This window comes from Epinephelus moara, chromosome 22 (assembly GCF_006386435.1).
Source record: "Epinephelus moara isolate mb chromosome 22, YSFRI_EMoa_1.0, whole genome shotgun sequence".
Taxonomy (NCBI): domain Eukaryota; kingdom Metazoa; phylum Chordata; class Actinopteri; order Perciformes; family Serranidae; genus Epinephelus; species Epinephelus moara.
This window is the reverse complement of record NC_065527.1, coordinates 23,288,425-23,311,486: the sequence shown is the minus strand read 5'-3', so window position 1 is coordinate 23,311,486 and position 23,062 is coordinate 23,288,425. Positions and strand designations below refer to the sequence as shown.

The 23,062-nt window shown below is 41.6% G+C and overlaps 1 protein-coding gene across 8 annotated transcripts in view; it reads right to left on the bottom strand.

Annotated features, from left to right (window-relative positions):
• The window catches only part of rbms3 (RNA binding motif, single stranded interacting protein), a 381,273-nt gene that overhangs the window by 191,569 nt on the left and 166,642 nt on the right, over positions 1 to 23,062 (bottom strand). For all 8 annotated transcript variants that reach the window (XM_050035272.1, XM_050035279.1, XM_050035274.1 and 5 more), the window contains one exon: positions 4,009 to 4,067. In XM_050035272.1, the coding sequence (XP_049891229.1) occupies positions 4,009 to 4,067 (59 nt within the window). The remainder of the gene's footprint in view (positions 1 to 4,008; positions 4,068 to 23,062) is intronic.

The window sequence follows — 23,062 nt, the reverse complement described above, 5'->3', positions numbered from 1 at the left end:
AGTACACCTTATACAGTTTACTGCAATAAAAAAATGATTAAAGTGAGATGAAGAGATGAAAAAATTTATCTTATTTGATAACACAGATCCTGAAAAACGTTTTCCTTTGGAAACATAATTTGCAATTTAAAAAAGTCTTGCAATACTCAGCACGACCCAAACATAAAATTTTAATAATATTGAGTTGTGACTTAAGTAACGTGATAATACCGTATCATGGGGCCTCTAGTGATTCCCATTCCCTGTCTGGAGAACTTATTTTAGCATATATAAAGTCGAATTTAACCAAAAGTTTCTGAATCAATAAAAAGACAGGGAGAGAAAATATAAAAGCAGAGTAGAGAAGTTAGTTAGAGATATGCTCTCCTCTTTGTTTCCACAGGCTGATTGTCGATCTTTCTCTCGCAGAGATGACTGGTCCTGACCTCCTCTCTATCCCATTTTTCTCACGTTGTTTTTGGCAGTGCGCTCACTGAGCTGAACTAAACACAAATAACACAAGAGGGAGGAGAGGAGGTGGAGCAGGAGAGGAGACTGGAGGAGAGGGATGCTCGCTGTGTGATGGTGGCACAGCAGTGATAAGCCGCCGCTCTGACATTTAAACAAGTGTCAGGGTCGAGGGGGTCAGATGACTGGAAACAATGCGTGACTAGATCAGGGCGATGTGTCGATTTCACTTTGTTACCGGGAGCGCAGACGCACGCCGGCCCATCAGGCTTCAATACACCCTGCTTGGCTCGTTTATGCTTTGATACCTGCTCACCTCTCAGGAGATAGTGAGATGGGGAGAGATGTGGAGTTGCAGCGGCAGAAATTATGTTTTTGTGCTGTTTCTCTTCTCCTCAACTTGTCTTTCAAACACTAAAGAACTGTAATTTTCTCTTCAAGGTTACTCAGTCCTTCTCCTCACACTCTTACTTCCTCTTTGTACGCATCCTCCCCTCCGTCCATCTCCCTCTCTCTCACTGAGCAGGACGCTCCTCTCCACTCATAAAATACGTCTGCTTGTATTTGCTTTTTGGCATCTCAGCAGCGCTGCATTCCAGGAGGGTGACTTATGGGAAACATTGTCTCCCACACAACACAGTGCTAAACTGAGCAGGTTTTTTTGTGCCGTGCATAACTCAGGTCAGCTGAACACTTAGAGGGATAACCTGCAATGGAGCCCAGTGTATTTCTTCCAACTAGTGGCGCCCCTACAATGTTTTCATGATGGTGGCCATATGGGGCCACTGAAAGATTTTGGGTTGGCACACCAAAACTAAAATCCATAACTGAATTTCAGAATTTTGCTTATGCTGTTGAAGTAGTAGTTTGCTTTGATTTCTTATTTTACAGCTAATTTTACAAATTATCTGATGTGTATAGACTTATACCAGTAAAGTTAACATTTGAGTTCCACAACCATGTTACCAACATGTTGGGAGATTAATTGTTCTTCATATGGGCTGGTTATCCTTTACCTTAAAAAGACAAATATGAAGACCGACATTGAAGGAGTACATGCATTGTAAGGGACAAAACATTTAATGGGAACTAGCCTTTTCAAGGTTAGGGGAGACTCTTGGGTACACATAGAACACATTTTCATCCACATATCTTGAAGTGAGAGTTTAAGGGAGCCTTTTGAAATTGCGATGCAAATTGTGGCATTTTTATGTGATTTTTTGCGGGAAATTGCGTCAAATGACAAAAATTGAGGCTAATGACAAAAGGAGAAAAAAAAGTGCTTTTTTAAAAACTACTACCTCCAAAAAATTAAGTCATGTAATCACTAGCTATAATAATCATACTGAATACTACAAAAATAGCTGCAAATGTTTTTTTTTTATAGTTCTCTTCTTTAGTTTTATTTAATTCGTTTCAAAACATGGACTCCAATAATGTTGCAAAAGAGTGAATATTGTAGCTCTCAAACCAGAAAATGTGACTGTAAAACAACATGTAAGCTCTTCCAAGATCTTCTGTAAACATAACATTTTAATACATTTTAATACATTCAACACATATTGTATGCATTTTAACAATGTCAATTCTTATGTCAATACAGAGCGTTTCTCCATACTGCAATACCATTAGTGTGATTTGATGACGCGTGACGACTTCCGGTCAGCCGGAAAATGTGGAAAACGCAGAAAAATCGTGGGACTTTTGAATAATTGCAAGGCCCCGCAAGTATTGCGGACTTTTGTTGAATTTGCGTTAATTATTGCAATCGCAAGATCGCGATTTTCTGAAGGGACTGAATAGTAATGGAGCAACTGGGGGGCCAGCAATTGGATAGGGGGTTACTGTTCCACCACAGAAATTTAAAGAGGTTTACTTCATTTCTACTTCACCTACAGTATTAAAATAATGAAATCAATTGCTTTTTCAGTACACTATATACAGTTAACTGTAATAATAGTAATGATTAAAGTGAGGTGAACAGATGAAAAACTATCTTAATAGAAAAAGTTTTCCTTTGGAAACATAATTTGCAATTTAAAAAAAGTATTGCAATAGCACAACCGGAAACATAAAATTCTCATAATATTGAGTCATGACTTGAAGTAACGTGATAATACCAGATCATGGGGCCTCTGGTGATTCCCACTCCTGTCTGGATATGTTTGAGAACTGGTTTTAGAACACAGTTTCATTCACATATCTTGAGGTGAGAGTTTAGTTCCCTCGCCAACATTTAGCCTAAACTTGGAGCATTATTTAGCCCTCTTACAAACAAGCTTTGCCAACATGGTTGGTACTGATGGATGCCTTAGGTTGTCTAGTTTCAGAGACCATTACCTTTCCACTAGCTTAAAAAGAGCACACCACAGCCTCTTCAAAATAGTAATGGAGTAACTGGGGGGACAGCAATTGGATAGGGGGCTACTGCTTCCACCATAGAAATTTTAAGAGGTTTACTTCACCTCTACCTTTTTTAGCCTCACCACCCTCAACTCTGTCTTCCTCCTCTTTAATCCACCCTCTGCTGTGTCCTGTAACCTGTAGATACATCCTTCCTACAAACATGCATCTATTCTTGTCTTTAATAGCCCACAGGACTCACAAAAAAGGACCTGTCAAGATAATCAACCCTTTTTCCCCTACCCTCTAACAGGCAGAGGTTATTTTCCTCAACATTTTGACCCTGAGCATGCCCGGCAGGATAAACTCAGGTGTGGAGCAGGGTTAAGAAGGCAGCTTCACCTTGAAAGGCCACACTTCAGAGCCCGGGAAACCACAAAAAGCAATTAAAAGTATTGATGGAACTTCAATAGCTCTTAAACAGTGCTGCCAGACACCTCGGGGCAAGTAGCACACTAATCTTTTTTTTTTTTCCCTCATCTCTCTATCGCTCCGTTCTCTCCCCCTTTCTCTCGCTCTTTCTTCACTGAAGCTGGTCCTGATCATTACCAACTGATTGCATGAAAAAAAAAGAAAAGCATGTGAAATGTATTTACAGCCATGCGAGGCAGGTGGCTAAAGTGAATATAGAGCCAAGACCCTGAGAAGGTGAGTGTGACAATGATAGTCAATAGTTAATCTAATCCCAACTACCTTGTTAGATCCTCTAATTGGTCAAGTATGTTTGAGCATGTAAATGTGTGTAGCGTGTGTGTTCAAAAAACAATTTCAAAATGAGCCGCTAATGTCGTCGCTGCATGTGTGCACCATTTGCTGCACAGACCCCCTAATGGACCTTTTACAGAAACACGCCAAAAGATTGTCTTCCATATTACAAAACAGGAAATCGAAGAGGAGACAGGGAGGGGCTGAGACAGTGGCTGCTTATCCTCTGGAGCAGGGCAGTGACATCTAAGAGCGGGTTGTTTACCCGAAGCCTTCCTGCAGTGTTAAGCCAGCTACTCGCTAAATCACTGATTTACGGAGCAAGGCTTCCACGGCTGATGTCTAAATTTACGGCTTGGATTGCTGTTCACCGTGACAACACGTTGTCTTGAGAGTGATAGCTGGTGCACTAAAACAAGGTGGGTGTACAAGACAGACAAAGTAATGACTTACCTTTGCACTGGTTGGTGTTCTTATCCAGAATGGCCTTGGTTGACACTATTTTTCCATACCTGTAAAGACAGAGAAATGAAATTGAGTGGTTTTGACCTACAGACCTTTGACTGGTGGAGCAGTTCACTAAAACTGCCATCCCCTGGTTAAAGTAGATGTCTTATTCTCCATACTCTCTGCCATTTAGTTGCAACTAGCAATTTGCAAAGTCGCACAAATGTCAAAAGCCATTGGAAAGAGAAATCACTTAAGGTTAATAACATTATGTGTATGGCTGACTTCAAATGAATGTGCAGCCCTCTGACATTTGAGCGAGTCACTGAACATTTTCAAAAGGTCTGAAAGCATACGAGCACAGTGAACGATCTTAAAAGTGAAGTTGTTACATTAGTATACAGAACAACATAATAAATTCTGATTAATTCCTTTCACATATGAAAACTAGCATGAAGAAAAGGCTTCGTCTCTCAATAGGAAGATATAATTTGTTGTATTTGTTCTATTGCAATATTTTCTTGTTTAAAACTTTTGAAACAGCGTGGAAATACTTTTGATAACCCAACATATCATGGCTATTAATTAGAACTTTAAAACATTGAACATATTATTAATGTTTTTTTGCATTTTGGCAACTTCCATAAATACAACAAACAACAAGCATGACATTTACAATACAGTCTATTAAGTATATGTGATTTTTTTGTGATTGGCATTCTTTTGATTAATATAATTATCATACATTTATATAATTCTTGTTAACGCAATGAAATATTTAGGCCTAATACAAAGTTCATTAAACTTTTTATGATATTATACAATTGATCCATCGTCTGGCATTCAAACTTCCTATTGTATAACATGTAACCATTTGGTTCATTCTTGAATCCTGTATTTTTTCCTATTTGAATCAGTTTGATTCAGCCCTATACATGGAAGTATTCTTTCTAATGGCGTGTATCTACATGTATGAATTTTGTTTTTTGGTATCTGTAAACATAGAGTATTATTATTTAGTCCCACACCCTAAGTTACTGTGGCTAAACTGGACAAACTTTTTGAATGTTAATCTTTAAGAAGGCCTGAGGGACGAAACCTCATCATCAAAATAAGAGATCGGACAAGCTTGACAAAAAGAAACATGGCAACGCTGGTTTAGTTTAACGTCAGCCAGATGCTGTTTCGAGAAGCTGACACCAAAGGCTATGGTAAGCAGTTGAAGGATATATTCTTTTTTCAACAAAGCAAAAAGGCAAATTGAGACCAAGTGATTCTGGTCTCGAAGACAAAGTCAGAAGTCATGCATTCTTTTGCATAACAGAGACTAAGGATGACAAGGCTATCGGTCAAAACTGCTCCTGCGCTTTCGGATAGCAAGTCAGCGAAGGCATGACCCGCCCTACTCTGCCTCTGATTGGCTTACCTTGACATTCTTACCCTAACCCTGGCCAATGTCACTCCTCAAGTCCAATCCGAACCAACTGAAACAACAAAGACAACGAGAACTAGCCAATCAGCAGGAGAGTGGGGCGAGTCATGCCTCCGCCATCTTAGGATAACAAATTAGCTGCCCGGTATGTGTTCCCCATTCCCCTTCTAGGGATCGGTAATTTACTCTATCTATATTTTTATCTCTGACTACAAACCATGGTGCTGACCTTGTCTCTGTTTAGTGTACAAAGTTATTTTGAGGGAGCACGTAACTCTACAAAGATAATACAAACAAAGGCACGTTAGCTTTGATCTTTTCTGGCTGACAATAATTCACATCATCTTAGAAATATATCAGCAACCAAACTAGCTGTCCTTTCAAAATCTCTTTAATGTTACCTTAGAAGTAAGGAAGAAGCAAAGCTGAGTGACGCTGTTGATGTGACATGAGGCTAAATCTGCTTGCGGGAGTGTTAGCTAGCGTATTGCTTACATTAGCTGACTTAAGACATGGCAATGTAATGTGTCTGTGAAGACTGTGAGAGTCCCCAAGCCACATCGTTTAGCCATCTTCACAATTATTTCCAACATAGATAAACCTAGCACATATCGAAGTCTGACAGAAAAAGGAAAAGTTGATCAAGGTTCTGGTGGGTACCAAGTTTGCTCAACTGTTATTGGAGCACAGTGCAAAAAGGGTAAAGACTTAGAAGAGTTAGAGACTTAGGAGAGCTCATTGGTCTTAATTTGTATGGATGCTAGTGGTGCCCTCCTAATGGCGTTTTCTTTCCCCCTGGGGTATGTTTCTATACACTGGTGCTGTTTTTTTCTCTCATATAAACCATTTATACATATAACCTTTTCATAAGAAGCATGTGTAAGATATAGTATTATTCTCTGTGAGACCCAATACAAAAGCTGAAATCGTCCACAAAAGTCCACCTTTCTTATTATGTTACTGGTGTAGCTCCCTGCAATACTGAAAGGTATTAAATCTCTTTATTCTACAGCTCTGCATGCACAGTGGGTTGCTATGATTTTTTTTTGGAATTGAAAGATTGACCTTACTGACTGACTGACAGTGAGTTATTCTATCTGCTTGTCTCAGCTAAAATCGCAACATTCTGCATTGTGTGCAGGGCGAGAAGCACTGTAAGTACAGTATGTGTGTGTGTGTGTGTGTGTGCCAATCTGCACGTGTGCATATTCTGCGTGTAGGTGTGTATGTGTGAGTGTGTGTGTGCAGGCGCGACCTTGCTTGAACAATTACACTTGTGTGTGTGATGCATACGTTTGTGTATAAACACATAAGTGAGAACAATTCCCTGTGTGTTAAGCACACATCACAATGAGTGAGCAGTTTGTCGTACACACACACACACACACACACACAAACACATTCTGTAGGGAAGAAGCAGTGGTGCATCCCGGCCCATATTTCACCAGCAGGGGATAATTGTGCCATTTCTCAACGAGTGGCGGAGACTCTATTTACTGCATGCTGCGGTGGGGTGGGTGGTGGATATGAACTGATGAGCTCCGAGAGGAAAACTACCAGCTCACACACACAAATACAGATACCGCGTGAGTACACACACGCACACACAAATATGCACACACGGAGACAGCCCTCACCAATCAGCGGATTGTCTCTCTTCAGCAGATAAACAGGCCATTTTAACTATAGGGATCCATAATCTACTGCAACAGAACACGACTAACTTGCAACATTTGATCACATTGAGACACTCTCAAGCGTAAGTACACAAGATGAGCATGGAACAGTGAGCGCTCATTTGATTAGAGAACATGCAGAGCTGGGTTAGCAACTGCAGTATTTTAGTGTTTGGTGAGAAACAATCTGGAGAGGAACAAGGAGTAAGGACTGGTGATAAGGGAGAATATTCAAGGATGGTATGTGAAATTTTATAGAAAAATAAAGATACATGTATATTGTGATTTAACTTAGATTTAGTGATTAATAAAAATACACCAGGCAGGAATTAGAAAAGGACAATACGGACAAACTCAAAATACGGGATATTTTAAAGTCCAGATAAAATGGGGACTGAACATTGTTCCAATGGCCCAAAAATTAGTCTGAAAAAATATCTCATTGGATTGAAAGACCTTTTCTCCTTCAGACTGTTATCCCAAAAACATACACTCAAACAGCTGCTCTGAAGCCCTGTTTCTCCGAAAAATGCACACTCCCTACAGTTAGACAACCCAATCGCAAGAAAGAGTGTTTGTTTTGTATGTTTCTGTAAACCATGGATTCATTGCATTCGTCATCAGTGCTGTGGTGAATGTGTGGTTAGGTGTAGGCACTCAAACCACTTGGTAATGGTTTGGAAAAGATCATATTTTGGCTCAAAATACCCATGTCTGGTGACACAAAGTCGCTTGAAACGCAGGGATGGCTCAGTGAAAAACACCCAGGTTCAGGGCGTCAAACTCAAACTGAAGGGTCAACAAAAAGACCTGAGATCAGTGGCTCAAAGGCAGCTGAGAAACACCACAGAGGGTTGGTAAAAACACCGTGATTGGTGGCTCTAATGCCACTGGAAAACTGAAAGTAACTGCAGAGAGTGTGTATTTTCTAAGAAATGGAACTTTGGAGCAATGTATGTTTGTTTTGGGGATAGCAGGCTGTTGGACAAACAAGCTTTCGTTTCAAGGCTGCAGTATTGAGTCGTATTTCCATGTACAACAGGATATGCATTTAGGACATGTCATAATGTCATATAATAATGAATTTGATTTGACAGGTGAGATAGTAGTATCTGTCTGACAGAGAGAGACAAAGCCCACCGTATGCTCGATGTAGTTGCTTAGGCAGTCCACTGTACATAATCTGGAGCTGTCTCTCCTAACACCTTTTTCAAAGTGAATAAATTCTAGGCTTGTAACCACAATATTTTGGGAAAACAGAACACACGATTTGAGATGGTGCATGCCCAAAGACACACTGATGTACCATGCTGTTACTAGCTAACTTACGGTTGAAATTGGTACTAGCTTACGTGAGCAAACATCATATTTTGCTTTACAGGAGGAAAACATGATGTTGTAAATTTTTTTGGTATGTATTGTCATATGGGTGCACAATACAGCTTGGGATGTTATCTGAAAGGGTTAAAAGGGCACTTCATCTTGACTTTAAAATAAATGCCTAAATGATCACTATACAATATAAAAATGAATAGTAATGTAAATATGACAACCACTTCTCTTTTAACTGAGCTAGAATACTCAAATAGGGTCAGAAAAGTGTATAAATTAACTATAAAACAACCTTAAACACCTTGAAAAGATAAGATTTTAGAAATATGTCAACAATATAATCAAATCAGAGATTATATTGAATCTTATATCACAATATTGATTTCTTGCCAAGCTTTACTTGCAAGTCACTGAGCTAGCTGTTGTGTTTGTTCCTGCATGCGTGTCTGTTTATTTGAACACAGGTGTCCCCCCTTGCTTCAGTACTTAAGTGAAAAATTTTGTATGCTTTCAGTCTGGGAAGCAGTTAAAAAGCTCAGTGCTTTTGGCACAAATTGGGGGAAAAGTTCTCATTAAAACTTTGTTTGGACTCTGGGGAAGCAGGAGACAGTAGCTTTCCAACGCCAACTCATCACTGCTTGCCTCATTAAATGTTAAAGATGGCTCATCAATGCATCCTTTCCGCGGTCCAAATACACACCACAAAGACACTGCAGCGAGATGAAAAGGCAAGGTGGAAGGAGCCAGCTTCCTGCCCATAATGGAGGCATACTGGAGACGGATGGCGAATGTGATCAGCCTGTTCATGTATGTGGCGTGTGTGTGGCTGTGGACGACCCTGCTGGTGGCTCCTTCGCCTCTCTGCCAGGCAGGCCTGGGGAGGCTTTGATGTGACAGAGGCAGTCCCTGTGAAGCACAGGTTTAACACTGTGATGCTGTGGCCGGGGATGCAGAGCCTGTCTCCACTAATCCTATTTCAATCACTCTCGCAGCCTCTTATCTCTGACTCCGCTGGCCCTCGGTCCTCCCTCCTCCTCACAAATCTTCTCCTCTCTCTTGCTCCCTCTCTTTCTCTCCTAATGTCTCTTTACCATCCTCTCCATTTCTCGTTCCTGTTCTGTATCCTTCATTTCTCTCCTTTTATCTCTCTCTTCCTCCTCCCTCCTAATAGGAATCCCATGGCAATCATTCTGATGCAACATCGGATCAACCCTAAGAAAAGAAGACGCCAGAAATGAATCCGCCTATAAAAAATAGAAGCTTTATGAGCTATTTTAGGCTGATGAAATGTACAAATTGTGGTGGATGTAAAACATGTCATTCGTTTGACAGCTGTCTGGGCACTGAAATGCGATAAAATTGAAGCTGAGCCGAAAGCTCGGCTACGTTTTTAAGAGGGCAGCTGCATGCACACACAAGTGACATCCCAGCGCTGCATTTCTATCTTTTCTCGCTCTCTCGCTGGATGAAACGATCCAGGCGTATTTCATTTCCGTCATCAGAGCTGGGAAAGTGAAGTGGCTCTTTGCTGTATGTGGGCAGAGGGAGAGCTGGCCAGAACCACAACACGTCACTGTGGTGTTGCTGGTACACAGGAAAGCACAGTGCTGGAAAGGTTGGAGGGACCACCCAAGTGTTGTGCTGAGACCTTGCCCTCAGTCTTTGGAGGTACTCTCCAAAGGTTTGTAACTGTGTGTGTGTGTGTGTGTGTGTGTGTGTTTGCCATTACACAACACAGCAATGCCTTGAACAGTAGGTAGATGAAACCTGAACTAGGATCTAAGACCACTCTCTCCCATCTGTGCTCTCTGAATGTCTTTGCATATATGCTTGGTGAGGTGCGAGTGTGTGTCTGTGCCTGTGTGCGTGCACAAAGCTGCATATGACTGTCCATCTGTGCCTACAGATGAAGACTTAAATACTGTATAATGCATATACAATTTGAGCCCTCACTCTTTGATGAGATAAAAACAAAATAAGCAAAAAGAATAAGGGTAAGGCTTTACTGTGTTCATCTGTAAGACTGTATGAGTTGTATAAAAGCAGAAAAATCTGCCTCAGTTCCTGTTCAGCACCTTCGGCGCACCTGTGCAAAGTAATAAGGCAGGTGCAAAAGGCACACTGTGGAGAACAATAACCTCAATTTATCACCTCTTGTAGGCCTTTACGCAAAATAATTAGCAGAAGGTAGATACTGTAACTGAAAAAGAAAAGGTGCTGCACTAAAAGTTCTTCTCATGTACAAGCAGGTGCACCCGCCATACAGATTTACTATTTGCTCTGTGCAGCAAATATTTTCCGGAGGGGATTCACAAGCCTAAGAGGAGCATGGTTTTATTGAAAAATGTGTAATGGTTACACTAGTGTCTTTGTCAGTAGCAGAGAGCAGCATTCAAATATATTATTTCTACCCATTAGTTCAGGTAGTGACAACCTTAACACCAATTTCAGCTGACGAAACAGTGATAATAAGTTTGTAAGATGAGCCAATCTCTAGTAACGTCTTGTTATTGAAAGGGGAACTCAGCGAAGACAGTCCAAAAGTATTAGTAAACATGAACAGCTCTCTCCAAAATCCAAAAACTAGAGTGCTAAAACTCAATTTTGAGATGTCATTAGGTGTAATGTTTAGAGCTGGTCCATAGACAATTCATGATTAAAGGTGTTCTAGATGACACTGAGAGCACTAAGGGGAATGTTCTCAGTATATGGGTATGTTTCTGTTATAGAAGTGAGAATACTACAATAGAATAAAGCTCATTTAGGTATAAAAAAAGGGTCCACAAAAACAGGCTCCCATTCATTCGCTTCAGAAATCACATACTACGCACTACCTTCCCAATGTGTATGCTATCTTTCAACATACTTTTATGAGAATAACTAGTAGTACTGTATGTATTTCTTTAAACGAACTGAGGTGTAATTATCACGACATTTCGTAAGAGTCTTGTTGTGTAAGATGCATAACCATTGTAACCTGTGTCAACTTCAGCGCAACTGACAATTTAAAGATAATTAAAAAAATGTTACACCTAACAAAGTGGGATCTTTAAGGCCTCATTTACACCGCAAGCGATGCGTTCGTGTAGCTGCTGTCCCGTCAAAATACAAACCACACTCGAACAGTAGGTGGCGGTAGTGCACCATGTTTGCAAATCTCCAATAAACCCCAAAAAAGAAGAAGTGATTTTGGACCCAAAGCCCAGGGTGGACAGGTTTGCGCGCCAGTGATTATTCCAACGCTTGGAGAATTAATATTTAGCACTACAGATGGGTAAGTACATGAAACATGTGCCTGTCAGGTCTCGCTTGGTCAAGGGAGAGATGTCTACGGAGGTCGAGAGAGGTCACAACACACGCAAACTCATGGTTTTTGTTGAATACCGCGACCATTTGCTCGCAACTCGCGCAAAAAATCTCTTCTATTTTCAAGCTTGCTCGCGAAAGCAGCACGACTCTAGCAGCACGTAGAACAGATGCGGTGTGAATGTTCTAACCTGTTAACAAGCTCGCCGAAATGAAAACGCGAGTAAACAGCAACCGTTAGCGAGCACTACACTAATGCATTGCTTGCGGTGTAAATGAGGCCTAAGCGCTATTGCTGTCTTGGTCGCTGTCCACCATTGTCTGTGTTGAGCATTGTCATGGATCACACTGCACTGTGGGATATTGATACGGCCTAGTGTCCATTGCAATATTTCATTGGAAATAGTATGCATGTCACTTACTATTGGTTTCATACTTAGGTTTTGAACATACTAAAAAATCTCTCATGCTGTTTAACCTTATTAAGTAGCATATTAGTGTTGAAGTTTGGACACAGCCTTTGTCTATGGAGCAGCACCAGACTTCTGATGGCATCTCAAGTTTGAGACTTACTTCTCTGGTTTTTGTTTTTGAGAAGGAGCAGCTTATGTTCACAAATATTGATTCAACTTTCCATGACCACAGAACTAACATATTGGAATTCCTAATTTAAGTGGTGTTCCCCTTTAAGATATCAATTGTATGGATTTTTTTTTTTCTTTTTGGAATAGGACTGACCAAGTCATCACTGTTTTCTAGCCAGCTGTCGGTAGAACCAGTATTTGGTTTGCTCAAATCATCAGTGAAAGTATTTGCACATATCATGAAAATTCCACCTATTCTATCAACACTCGAGATAACCAACAATTTTATAGGATGTGTTTTGTTTTCGTTAAGTCTTTGATGCTAATGCAAGAGACAGGTGTCACCGTGGCAGACGCACAGAGAGGACAGAGCAGAGGAAAAAAAAACAGATGGAAGAGAAACATGACTTCTTTATACTTTTATATCAAAGATAAAAAGGAGAAACAGGATGTAGGAGAGAGCAAGATATAAATGGGATGACAGATAGAAATGGAAAATCTCAGACAAATAGCACGCACAAACACTCAGGTGTTCACACAATAGAGTAAGAAAAGGAAAGTATGTTGTGTGAATTTTGCATATATATAAGTTAATGATATAAGTGCATGTGTACGCCTTGTGACTGAGATCAGCAGGAATCATCTTGCTGTATAAAAGCAGTGTGTGTCAGCTGCCCTTGAAAGTCATCCCATCTTAAAGCAGCTGAGGTGTCCCACAGCTCGTATGTCTCTGTGGCTCAAACAGAGGTCAGGCCTCCTGTCCACCGGGCATCTTTTCGGATAGAAATATTAAACAGATGTACGTGTGAGATGCTGTTGCTGCTGCAGTTGCTATGCGACTGCTGAAAATCCATATGGATGTAGCTAACCTTAAGCTTCAAATATGTCTTTATTTATTTATTTTTCATTTCTTATGTTTGGCACTTTTGCAAAGACAAACTAGACTAAGAGCAGCATCTGGGACATACAACAGCAAAACTGTTGTTAGAACTTCCAATCTCCAAGTGAAATTACTGCATGTATTTTAACTGTTTACTAACACATTAACACTTTCAAATCTCAAGCCTGGATCTGCGTGAAGGACAAAAAGCAGAAAAAAACAGCACAGCACTCATAAATAGGAAACATTTTTAGAGAGCGGTAAAATAAGAAGAAAGTCTGTGGCTAAAATAAGTTCAAAGAAAAAGAAAAAAAGGCAGATATTTCGAAAGAGACCAAAAACTGTCAGAGACAGACAAATGAATGTGATGACACAGAGAGACGCAGTGGGAAGAATAAACAAAGGAGGGCAGAGCTATCCTGATGGACACCTGGCAGGGAGCAGAGCAGCTGTTCACTCCACCTACTCTGAGTTAATATCAGTGACTTCGTCTCATGACCTCTGAGCCTCAGAGCTGACAGGTTGGTGGTAATGGCCTTTATCTTTATCCCAGCATGGAACTGCATAGAGACTGTGACATGTTTTAGCAAAGTGAGTCCAAAGTCGGACTCGTCATAAGCACAAAACTTGTTTGTTGGATCAGAGTTAAAGGCTGCCAGGCTAATTACATTGTCTGGTATGGTACTGTATATGATGTATGGTATATGGTGAAGTATTCCATAGTTATGGCAGAGTATTCTACACTTTTGTTAAAGGATAATGCTGTCTAAATTATAAAAGCTTTACAGTATAAATATCAAAACATTGTGTTGGCAAGCATGAGCAGCAATAAATCAAAAACGCTTCAACAAATTGGATAATTCCTTTTTTGGCTTTAGCACTCTATCTTTTTCTTGGCAGAATTTCACCATGTTTTTTTAGGTGCTGGGATTCCCCCAGTGTTTTGTTGGCGGGTTTGCGGTAAACTGCCAAATGTTTACTCTCAAACCTTTAACGTCTCTAAATGTGGGAAGCATCTTGGAACAGAAAGGTAATCCGGCCTTGAGTGGCTGCTCTTTCTTTTCTCATTTCCTCTCCTTCAACAAATGTTACATTCACGGGGCGAAAGCACACACTGGCAACACTGCAGAACATCTAGTTTACTTTGGCGGCATATACACAGTAAATATAATCTGGTAGATTAAAATAACATAATCAACGTGCATCTTGAAGTCCATTTATTTCCTACAGGTTTAAGTGACCGCAGTACTTTGGCCCTTCAGTGTGTCATCGCACCCGTCTGTTGAAGTTGGCCGTGGTCTCTCTCTGTGGTCATTAGTTGTCATCAACTATTCTGATTTCAATTTTTCTTTATTTCCCCACTGATGTGATTTCTTTTCATGAACATTCATTTCACCTGGCAAGTGTGAAATGGATGACAAGTTGATTAGAACCATTCAAACTTCCCCACCTCCCTTTATAATAGGAATAGATTATAGCTGCAAGCAGCAACACAGCCACCGGCCTCCAGACAGGCAATTTATAAGGGAAAAGAAGGTGATTTAAAAGTTTTAGCATGTGTTCAGAATTCATTGCTGGAGAGTTAAATTTAAAACAATTTATCTTCGCATTAAGGGACTTTCAATAAAAGAAAGTTTTAAAATTCAGATGGCCTCCATCAGGTAACTGTTCCTCCAATTTTGGTCTGTGTTGCTTGAGATGAGACTGGATCAATCTGCTAAATCTGGTCCATTTGTATTCCTTTGAATGTATTTCATCTATGTCTTGCTGTGTCACTTTCTTATAAATAATCTAAAACCCATACTTTTTTATGATTAAATTAATACAAAATTCAAAATTTTGCCAAAATTATACATTTCAAGATAAATGGAATTAATTAACCACACTTCCCCACATTGATCAGGTACAGAATGGATTGGCTGTGATATGAAAAAAAATATTCCTGCAAGTCTAATAGAGTACCACATTTTCAGTGAATTTGGAATTTGTCATTTTTGTTCAGGAGAGTAAAAAGAAAGGAGGAAAAGGACGAATCAAAACAGAAAAGGACATAAAGGAAAAAAAGCAGAAAGCGGCAAAAGTATTGAAATTTTAAAAAACAAACACATAAAACTGGAGACTCCTGCACTGTCTTCACAGTAGTGAGTCATCAACCAAAGTGTGAACACAGGTCAAAATAACATGGGTGCATGCCAATGCTGAAACTCTGGTTTAAAGCCAGCAACACAAATGAGTGTTCTCAAAGGCAGTCGGACGGTTTTCAAATGCAGCACTGTGATGTAATCAAGCTTTTTTCTAAATAAAGGCAATTTTTCTGAGCTGCAGGCATTCACCTTTCGTGGAAAACAAGTTTAGACTGGTTGAGATTAGATATGGATATGGAATGGCAAGAAGTGCTAACAAAGAAACTCCTTTCCATATGGACGTGGAGAGGATGGAAGGGGGATGTAAACATACCTAACGCTCTAAGCCAAGAAAAGGTCCCTCCCTAAATTGCAACTTGTCATTTTCATACTTAAGTTTCTGTACTACTTAAACAGACAAAACATAAAGTGTTACTAAGACAGCTTTAGAGGTGCTGTGTTTCCAGTTTATACGCTGAGCCAAGCTAACTGGCTGCTGTTAAGCGCTTCATATTTGAAGAACAGATATGAAAGTGGTATCAATTCCTATATGACTCTCAAACATTTCTCAAAACGTCACACTATTCTATTAAAAGTCTCTATCCTGTGGTCACCTTCAGGGGATTTGAGTGGGTGCTCTGCCCTAGAGGAGGTGGAAATTTTTGGTGCTCTTCACTTGACCCTGCCACCCATCTGGACTCAACAGCAACCCAATCACCAGAATAAATGTTGGCATTGTACGTGTTTGCACAGCACAGATATGCAGTATTTTTATGTAATTATGTAGCGGATATTTTTGCGCTTATGTATCTTTACATTTTAACAACACTGTGGTTATGTTTAGGCACACAAAAAAATACCTGCAGAACTTGGTTGTGTTTAGGTAAAGATCATGTTTTGGCTCAAAACACCCACTTTTAACTGCACAATGACAGCTGGAAATGCAGCTTATGTCTCGTTAAAAAACAACTGCTTTAGTTGTTTGTTGGAAAGGTTGCAGCAGCATACCAGTATCACGGTATACTGTGGTATAAAAATGTATGGTTACCATACCATGTACATTTATTCATTAATGTTATTGGAAAAAAACGCAACTGGATGGAGAATCTAATCTTTATCCTAGCTACTTTCAAAAGGGAGACTTTTTACACGTATTTCCATTTAAAAATGGTTTCTAGTTGCAATTATAGTAATAAAACATTTGTTCAACCCAAAAAACCCTCCTGTTTTCATTCATTTAAGGATCATTTTAACTGATAATAATAGTCCTGTAATACTGTGTTACAGTAAAACCACAATATTTCCCAAGACGGTAATCATACCGTGGTCTGCAGTGATCTGGCAGCTGTCTCGCCCAAGTGTCACGCTATCCACTGTCCCCTCGACCCCCCAAGGGCAAAGTCAGCTCATATACATGGAATCGGAACAACATCCTTTTAAAATTGTTGATATGATACATATGAAATGCAGAAACTTAATATATCCGTTAAGAAACATCCAATGCCAACATTTTTCTTCTTACGACTGGGCTGCTAATGAGCATGCTTAAGGATGTCCTTGTCAACCAAGTATCGGTATGGCTTAGAAATATCAACCATCTGCTATGATTTTATTCTTGTGGTTTCTTTGTTCATTCATTTCATTAATTTGTCTTTGTGTTTTTGTTTCAATTGTAACTCAAACCTGAAATTGAGTAATGGCATAGGATACTGGACTTTCTTATAGGATGTATAGTTAGAGAAAGTTTAGAAAGATAACGCAGTTTAGGCTGGAAATATGCTCACCACAGAGACATGATGCTCTCAGACTGAGCCTGGGAAAGTGAACTACAGACTGGTAGCGTGTGTTAACCGAGAGTGTGTACCAAGAAAAGACGAGAGAAATAGTAAGTGACAGCAGGAAGCATTAGCCAGTTGTTCTGAGGGCAGCTAGTTACAATCTCCTCTTTCTTTTACACACAAACACAAACACACACACACACACACACACACACACACACACACACACACACACACACACACACACACTAGTCATCTTCAGAGCCAGCCTTGCAGAATAGCCCCTGTTTGTTTGGAAGTGTCCAACCTGTCAAACCCTCATGCCATGCACTGCTGTCTGACACGCACAAATGAACACATCTCATCTGTGCTGCTGCTGCTTCTGCTTTCTAGATACTGCTTCAAATGAAAGGGGAAGTCAGTAGAGGGAAATAGGGAGGAGGGAAGGAGGGTGGGATAGTGATTTAAAGCAAGAGAGTCCTGAGATCTCAGGTTTTGTCCCTGACGTCAATCAGTCTTGTTGCACCGGAGACTCTGCTGCAGCTTCTGCTGGAGCAGAGAAACCGTCCTCCGCTGTACGACAGGAGTCAGACAGAATGCAAAGCACAGCGGGTGGGGGGGCTTTCAGACCAGCGTGTTACAGCAACAACTGGATTGGTTGCTATGGTTTTTGGTATTAGTTCCTGGAGGCAAACAGAGGTGAACTGCAGCCAGAAAGCTTGACTGTTTCTAAATGACTGTGTGTGTTTTGTGTAGATTGAAGCCCTAAAGTCACACTAAATAAGCTAAATAACTAAAAACGCTGTTCAAGAAAATTATTGTTAGAGCATTAACTGTTAATAGTCGGCTTCAATGCAAAATTGAAAGAGAGGTTCTTTCCAGCCTCTAAATAGGCAAACTGTCTACATGTCATGTATACAGTAATGGGGGGATAAATAATTCACAAAAACAGCCTTAGGCCAAATCAGCTTCTCTGCTCGCCCTCGCTCTGAAATCGATGTTTGGGGAGGAAAAAGGCGTTGCATTTAAGTCAGTTTGGCCCAGCCAGTGAACTGACTATGTCACTACTGCTGGAGCAGAGCAGTGGAGAGATTAACATGATGAAGAGATGCGAGGGGACAGATGAGAGAGAGGAGGGAGAAAGGAAACATGGAGAGTGGAGAGAGCGTAACAGAGGATAACACTGAGAAAGAAAAAGTGGAGAGTGAAACAGAAAGGGGAGGAAGTGAGAGAGCGAGGAAGGCGTTCACACATAGAAAAAGTGGGTAAGAGTTCTGGTTCCAGGAACAGCAGATGCTTCTACTCAGTGTGAAGCTGTAGCTGTAGGAGTAGTTTAGTTTGGGCATTCCTGTGGCTGTCTGTGGCTGCTTTTCAGAGGTTAAGCACCACTATCTCTTTCTGCCCTGAGTGACGCACAACATGACAACATGGTTGACGAGAGTAGGGTGTGTTTGGGTTAGGAGGGAGAGGAACTGGGATAACAGAAATGTAGGTGAGTAAGCAAAAGACACATTGTTTAGATTAGAACTCAACCAATACTGAATTTTCACGACTGACACAAATTCTAAAGTTGGAAAATGTTGCATCTGCTGTAACACGAACCCAGAACATGCAGGAAAAAAAATTGATAAGGATCTCTAAATTTTGATTATTAAAAAGCAACTAAACACCAAGCTAAAAAGCAGGGCTTTTCCTCTGGACGCAGGTTTCTGTTTCACCTGGGTGTGGAACATTAGAGGGATGTGCTGGTACCCCAGATGTACCCCCGATCCGCAGTGGGTCCTCCTTGGACCGGACTTGGCTCTGACCTGTCAAGGCATGGACACAGGACCTCTGGGAGGTGTCCTATAGCGTCTGGCACCAACACATTGGCTTCAGATCTTTTGGGTCCTGTGGGTTGTGAAGTGGGGTAACAGCACGTCCCACAGATGTTTGATCAGACTGTGATTTGGGGAATTTGGATGCCAGGTTGATGCCTTGAGGTCTCTGTCATGTTCCTTGGGCCACTCCTGAGCAGCTTTTGTGGTGTGGCATGGTGCATGTCCTGCTGGGGGGGGGGCAATGCTACTGGGGAGTGCCGCTGCCATAAGGGGGGGTACCTTGTCTGCACTGGTGTTTAGGTGGGTAGAGCATGTCAGGTGGCATCCACATGAATGTCAGAGCCCAAGGTTTCCCAACAGAGCATTGCATTGTTACAAGATGATCAATGTTGTTCACGTCACCTGTCATTGGTTTCACTGTTTTGGCCGATCGGTGTATGTATATCTCATGTTTGTAATATCCTAAATAGGCAGATAAAACTTGCCGATGTGTCTGTCTTGTGTAATTGTACTAGTGGAAAGGGTGATGAAAATTTAGGACTTTGATGCTGGACTGGAGCGTTTTTGCTTCTAATTCTTCTTCCCTGTGTCAGTTTTTTGAAATAGAGCCATGGGACAGGCCGGCTCTGATAGCTCGGCAGCTAATGTCAACACTGGACCTCAGAGAGTCATTAGGGATAATGTGGCACTGCTGAGTGCCCGGGCCTCTGCTCCATAAAAACAGGTGGTCCCAGGGTCACCCCTCCCTTCTCTTCCCCTCACCTCCTCTACTTAGCATACCTTATGGCTCTTTCCCTCCTCTCCTCTCCTTTCCTCTCCTCAACTCCTTCTCCAGCTCCCCCTCCACCACTCCCTCAGCACACACGGGAAAGGTTATTTGGACAATTGGTGGTGATTAGCTCTTGATTTGGCTCACTGTGTTCGTTTGATCAGACCGTGGCATGGAAGCGAAAGCCAGTGCGAATGAGGGGCGCAGCTGCGGCTCGGCCATGACTGAAATTGGGTGAGGAGAACCAGAAGGAGAAGGAGGGGAAAGGAGGAAGCAGATGAGAAGGAGGTAGGGCTGAAGAGGAAGAAGAGGAGGAGCAAGGAGTTGGGGGTTTAGGGACCTCTCGGGTCCTTTGCTTTCTTGGCAGTTTGAATTATGGATTCGAGCTGCTGGCAGAGAAAATGTGAACTGCTTTGTCCATGTTATTCCAGGTGTGGGCCCTCGTAAAGGAGAAAAAAAAAAAGAAATCCATCTCGTTCTTCCTTTCAACCTTTTATCCAACAACCTGCTTCCATCCTCTCTATGCTTCTCCTGGGTGGTGGATTGCAAACAAGAAAAATGTGGGTGCTGCTTTATAGCTGGCTGGTGAATCGGGTTATAAAGTCTGCTTTGCCCTGAAGTGTTTGGGGTGCTGGCTGCAATGATCTTTGGGTTGGAAGGGGTTGGTGCTGGGCTTAGGGTTGGCCCTGTGCCTCAACCTGGATGGTTAAGCCAAGGAATTTTTCTCACAGTAACGGCTGTTCTATCCATCCATCCGTCCTTCCATCCATCCACTCATACAGCTAGGCAAGTGGGAAGGCTTCTCACTCTCTGGGTGTTTAGCCAACAAATCCCCACTCCACTCCTTTGGCCTCTCCTCTACACCCATATATCAGGCTGACGGCTGCGGAGAACCCAACATCCAGCCAGCTGAATAAAACAGAGATTAAGCACCCACCCGAATCCATTTAATTACTCGTTCAACAGCTCTCGGCATGTAGCTCCAACCGCTGTGAGAACTTTGGCGTTCTTCGGTCTTTACTTTTCTCTCCCAGTGACCACAGAGAGGTTGAATAAGGTGGCTGGTCACAAAGAAATCTTGGTCTTGGTAACTAAACAATCACATAATCAGTCACTGAAACTGCATGTTTGTGTGTATGCAGCTTTAAGGGATAGTTTGGATTTTCTGAAGTGAAGGTGTATGGGGTATCATGCATAATCAGCATATCACAAACAGTAAATGTCAGTTGACATGCCCTCAGTTTGGAGAAGCAGGCTGAAGTCCAACACTGAAACTAAGAAATGTGGATGGGGGTCAGCAAAACTTATTTTAGCCACGTAAAAAAAAAAAAAAAAAAAATCAATATCAGTTACAGTGTATGCTGTATTGAGTATTTTCACTGCTTTATCTTTTCGTCAGACAGTCCATTCCGATGAGAAAGCTGTTAAGGGCTCCAGATCTGTGCTTTCAAAGCCACCAGACTCCACTGACAAAAACAGCGATTCTAGTTTGCTGAACATGGAAGCGGCTGGTCTACCGCTGCTTCAATCAGTTTGTGTTATTTTGTGACTTTGGTGAATCTGAACTAACCCTTTAAAGCACCAAAGTCATCCAATAAAACAAACAAATTAACTGCTTGAAGCAGCGGCAGACCAGCAGCTCCCATGTTCAACAGTGTTATATTACTGTTTTTCTCAATGGAGTCTGGCTTTGAAGAGAGCAATACAAGAGCATCATTCTCTCGTCGGAAATCACTATCCGACATTAAAGTAAAGCTGTAAAAATATTCTAAATATAGCATACACTTAAACTGGTATTGATTTTTTTAGGTGGCTAAAATATGTTTTGTTGCAGATCCTTCCACAGCAGCAGTAGATTGCTTAACTTCCATGTCGGACTCCAGCCTGCTCTTCAGACATCTACTGTAAGTAATATAATGTAAATGGATAAGTACCCAATACAGCCCCGCTTCAAAAAGTCTGAACCATCCCTTTAAGGCTCAGTTACCTGGAAGCCAGCTAAAGCAGGCTTCAGCAACAATGACATGACATCACATGCCAACAGATTTGGTGTATTTGTTTATATCTAGATATTCAGACTTCTGTTTTTCTGTATTTCAAGTAAGGACCGTGAACTCTGGGAGGTTGAGAGGCCTTGATGAGGGTTACTAAAAATATGACAGGATCTTGGCAGAGAAATATTAGAGTTCACAAGGACGGGGTTACAACCACAGTAGACGGCATTTAGTTTTTTGGCATCTCTCAGGCGGTGTGCAACAGCCTCCAATCAGCAGCTACGATATGGCCCGCTGTCAAGAATTCGTCAGTTTGGCGGCAGCATGTTTGCTTTTGAGATAGTGTTGATCCAGGGTGGCAAGAGCTGCTTTTCAGTGCGTGTGACACAACAAACGCAGGCCCTCGACCCAATCAGGGAGAGCTGATGGGGCTCAGGGCCAGGAGAGGAGGCTCTGGGTGCTGGAGAGGGGCTGGGCATGTGGGGAAAAAACCTGAGGGGGACCCAGGGTGCTGCAGACTGCAGAACAGTCGCATGACCTTTTCTTGAATGCTGCCACCCGCCTGCCACTGAAACACAGTCTGGCTAATTAAAGTTTCAGTGGCATTGGATTTTCACTGGCACAGCACACCTCGGGCAACCTTGGGGGCTCTCAGGCAGGCGATACACACACAGGGAAGGATGGGAGATATAAGAAGAGGGAGAGAGGAGCCGTGGAAACAGCTGAACAAGAGGACAGCCACTAGAGGACAGCACGGCAGATCCAAGCAATAACAGACTAAGTCAGTGGCTTTCCATGCCACATGGAAGAAAAGCTATATATTAGAATGCAAATCTACAGTCGCAAACATGCACACTGCCAGGGTATTTTACATAAGCTGTGAGATGGTTTGCCCTTCCAAACAGTTAGGCTCAAAATATTCAAGATCATATAGAATTAGAAATGAAATTGAAACTGTCCAACTCTGTACAACTGGGTTAATGCAAGAGCTAAGCGAGAGATATGCAATGTCAAAATGCTGAGTGCTTTTCCAAATCTTATCGGGGCCGCCTCTCAGGCTAATGGAATTTTGATGGGTCAGTATCAAGAATAAATGCATGACTTATGACACAGCTACCGGGAGCATTACCAAATATACTGGACAGCATGTTCCCGTCTCCAAAGGATCATTGAATAATTGGCCACGTTTGACCAGGACATTTCTGGAAATATGGCCAAGAAAAGGTTATGCAACCAGACAGACTCGCTCATGGCCTGTATTTCACAATCTACTGGCCTTGTCTCCATTAATGATCTTGACCCCCTTTTCACCATTTTAGAAGTGAAAGGGCCTAATGGAGCCGAACAAAGCTGCTTGTGTGTGTCC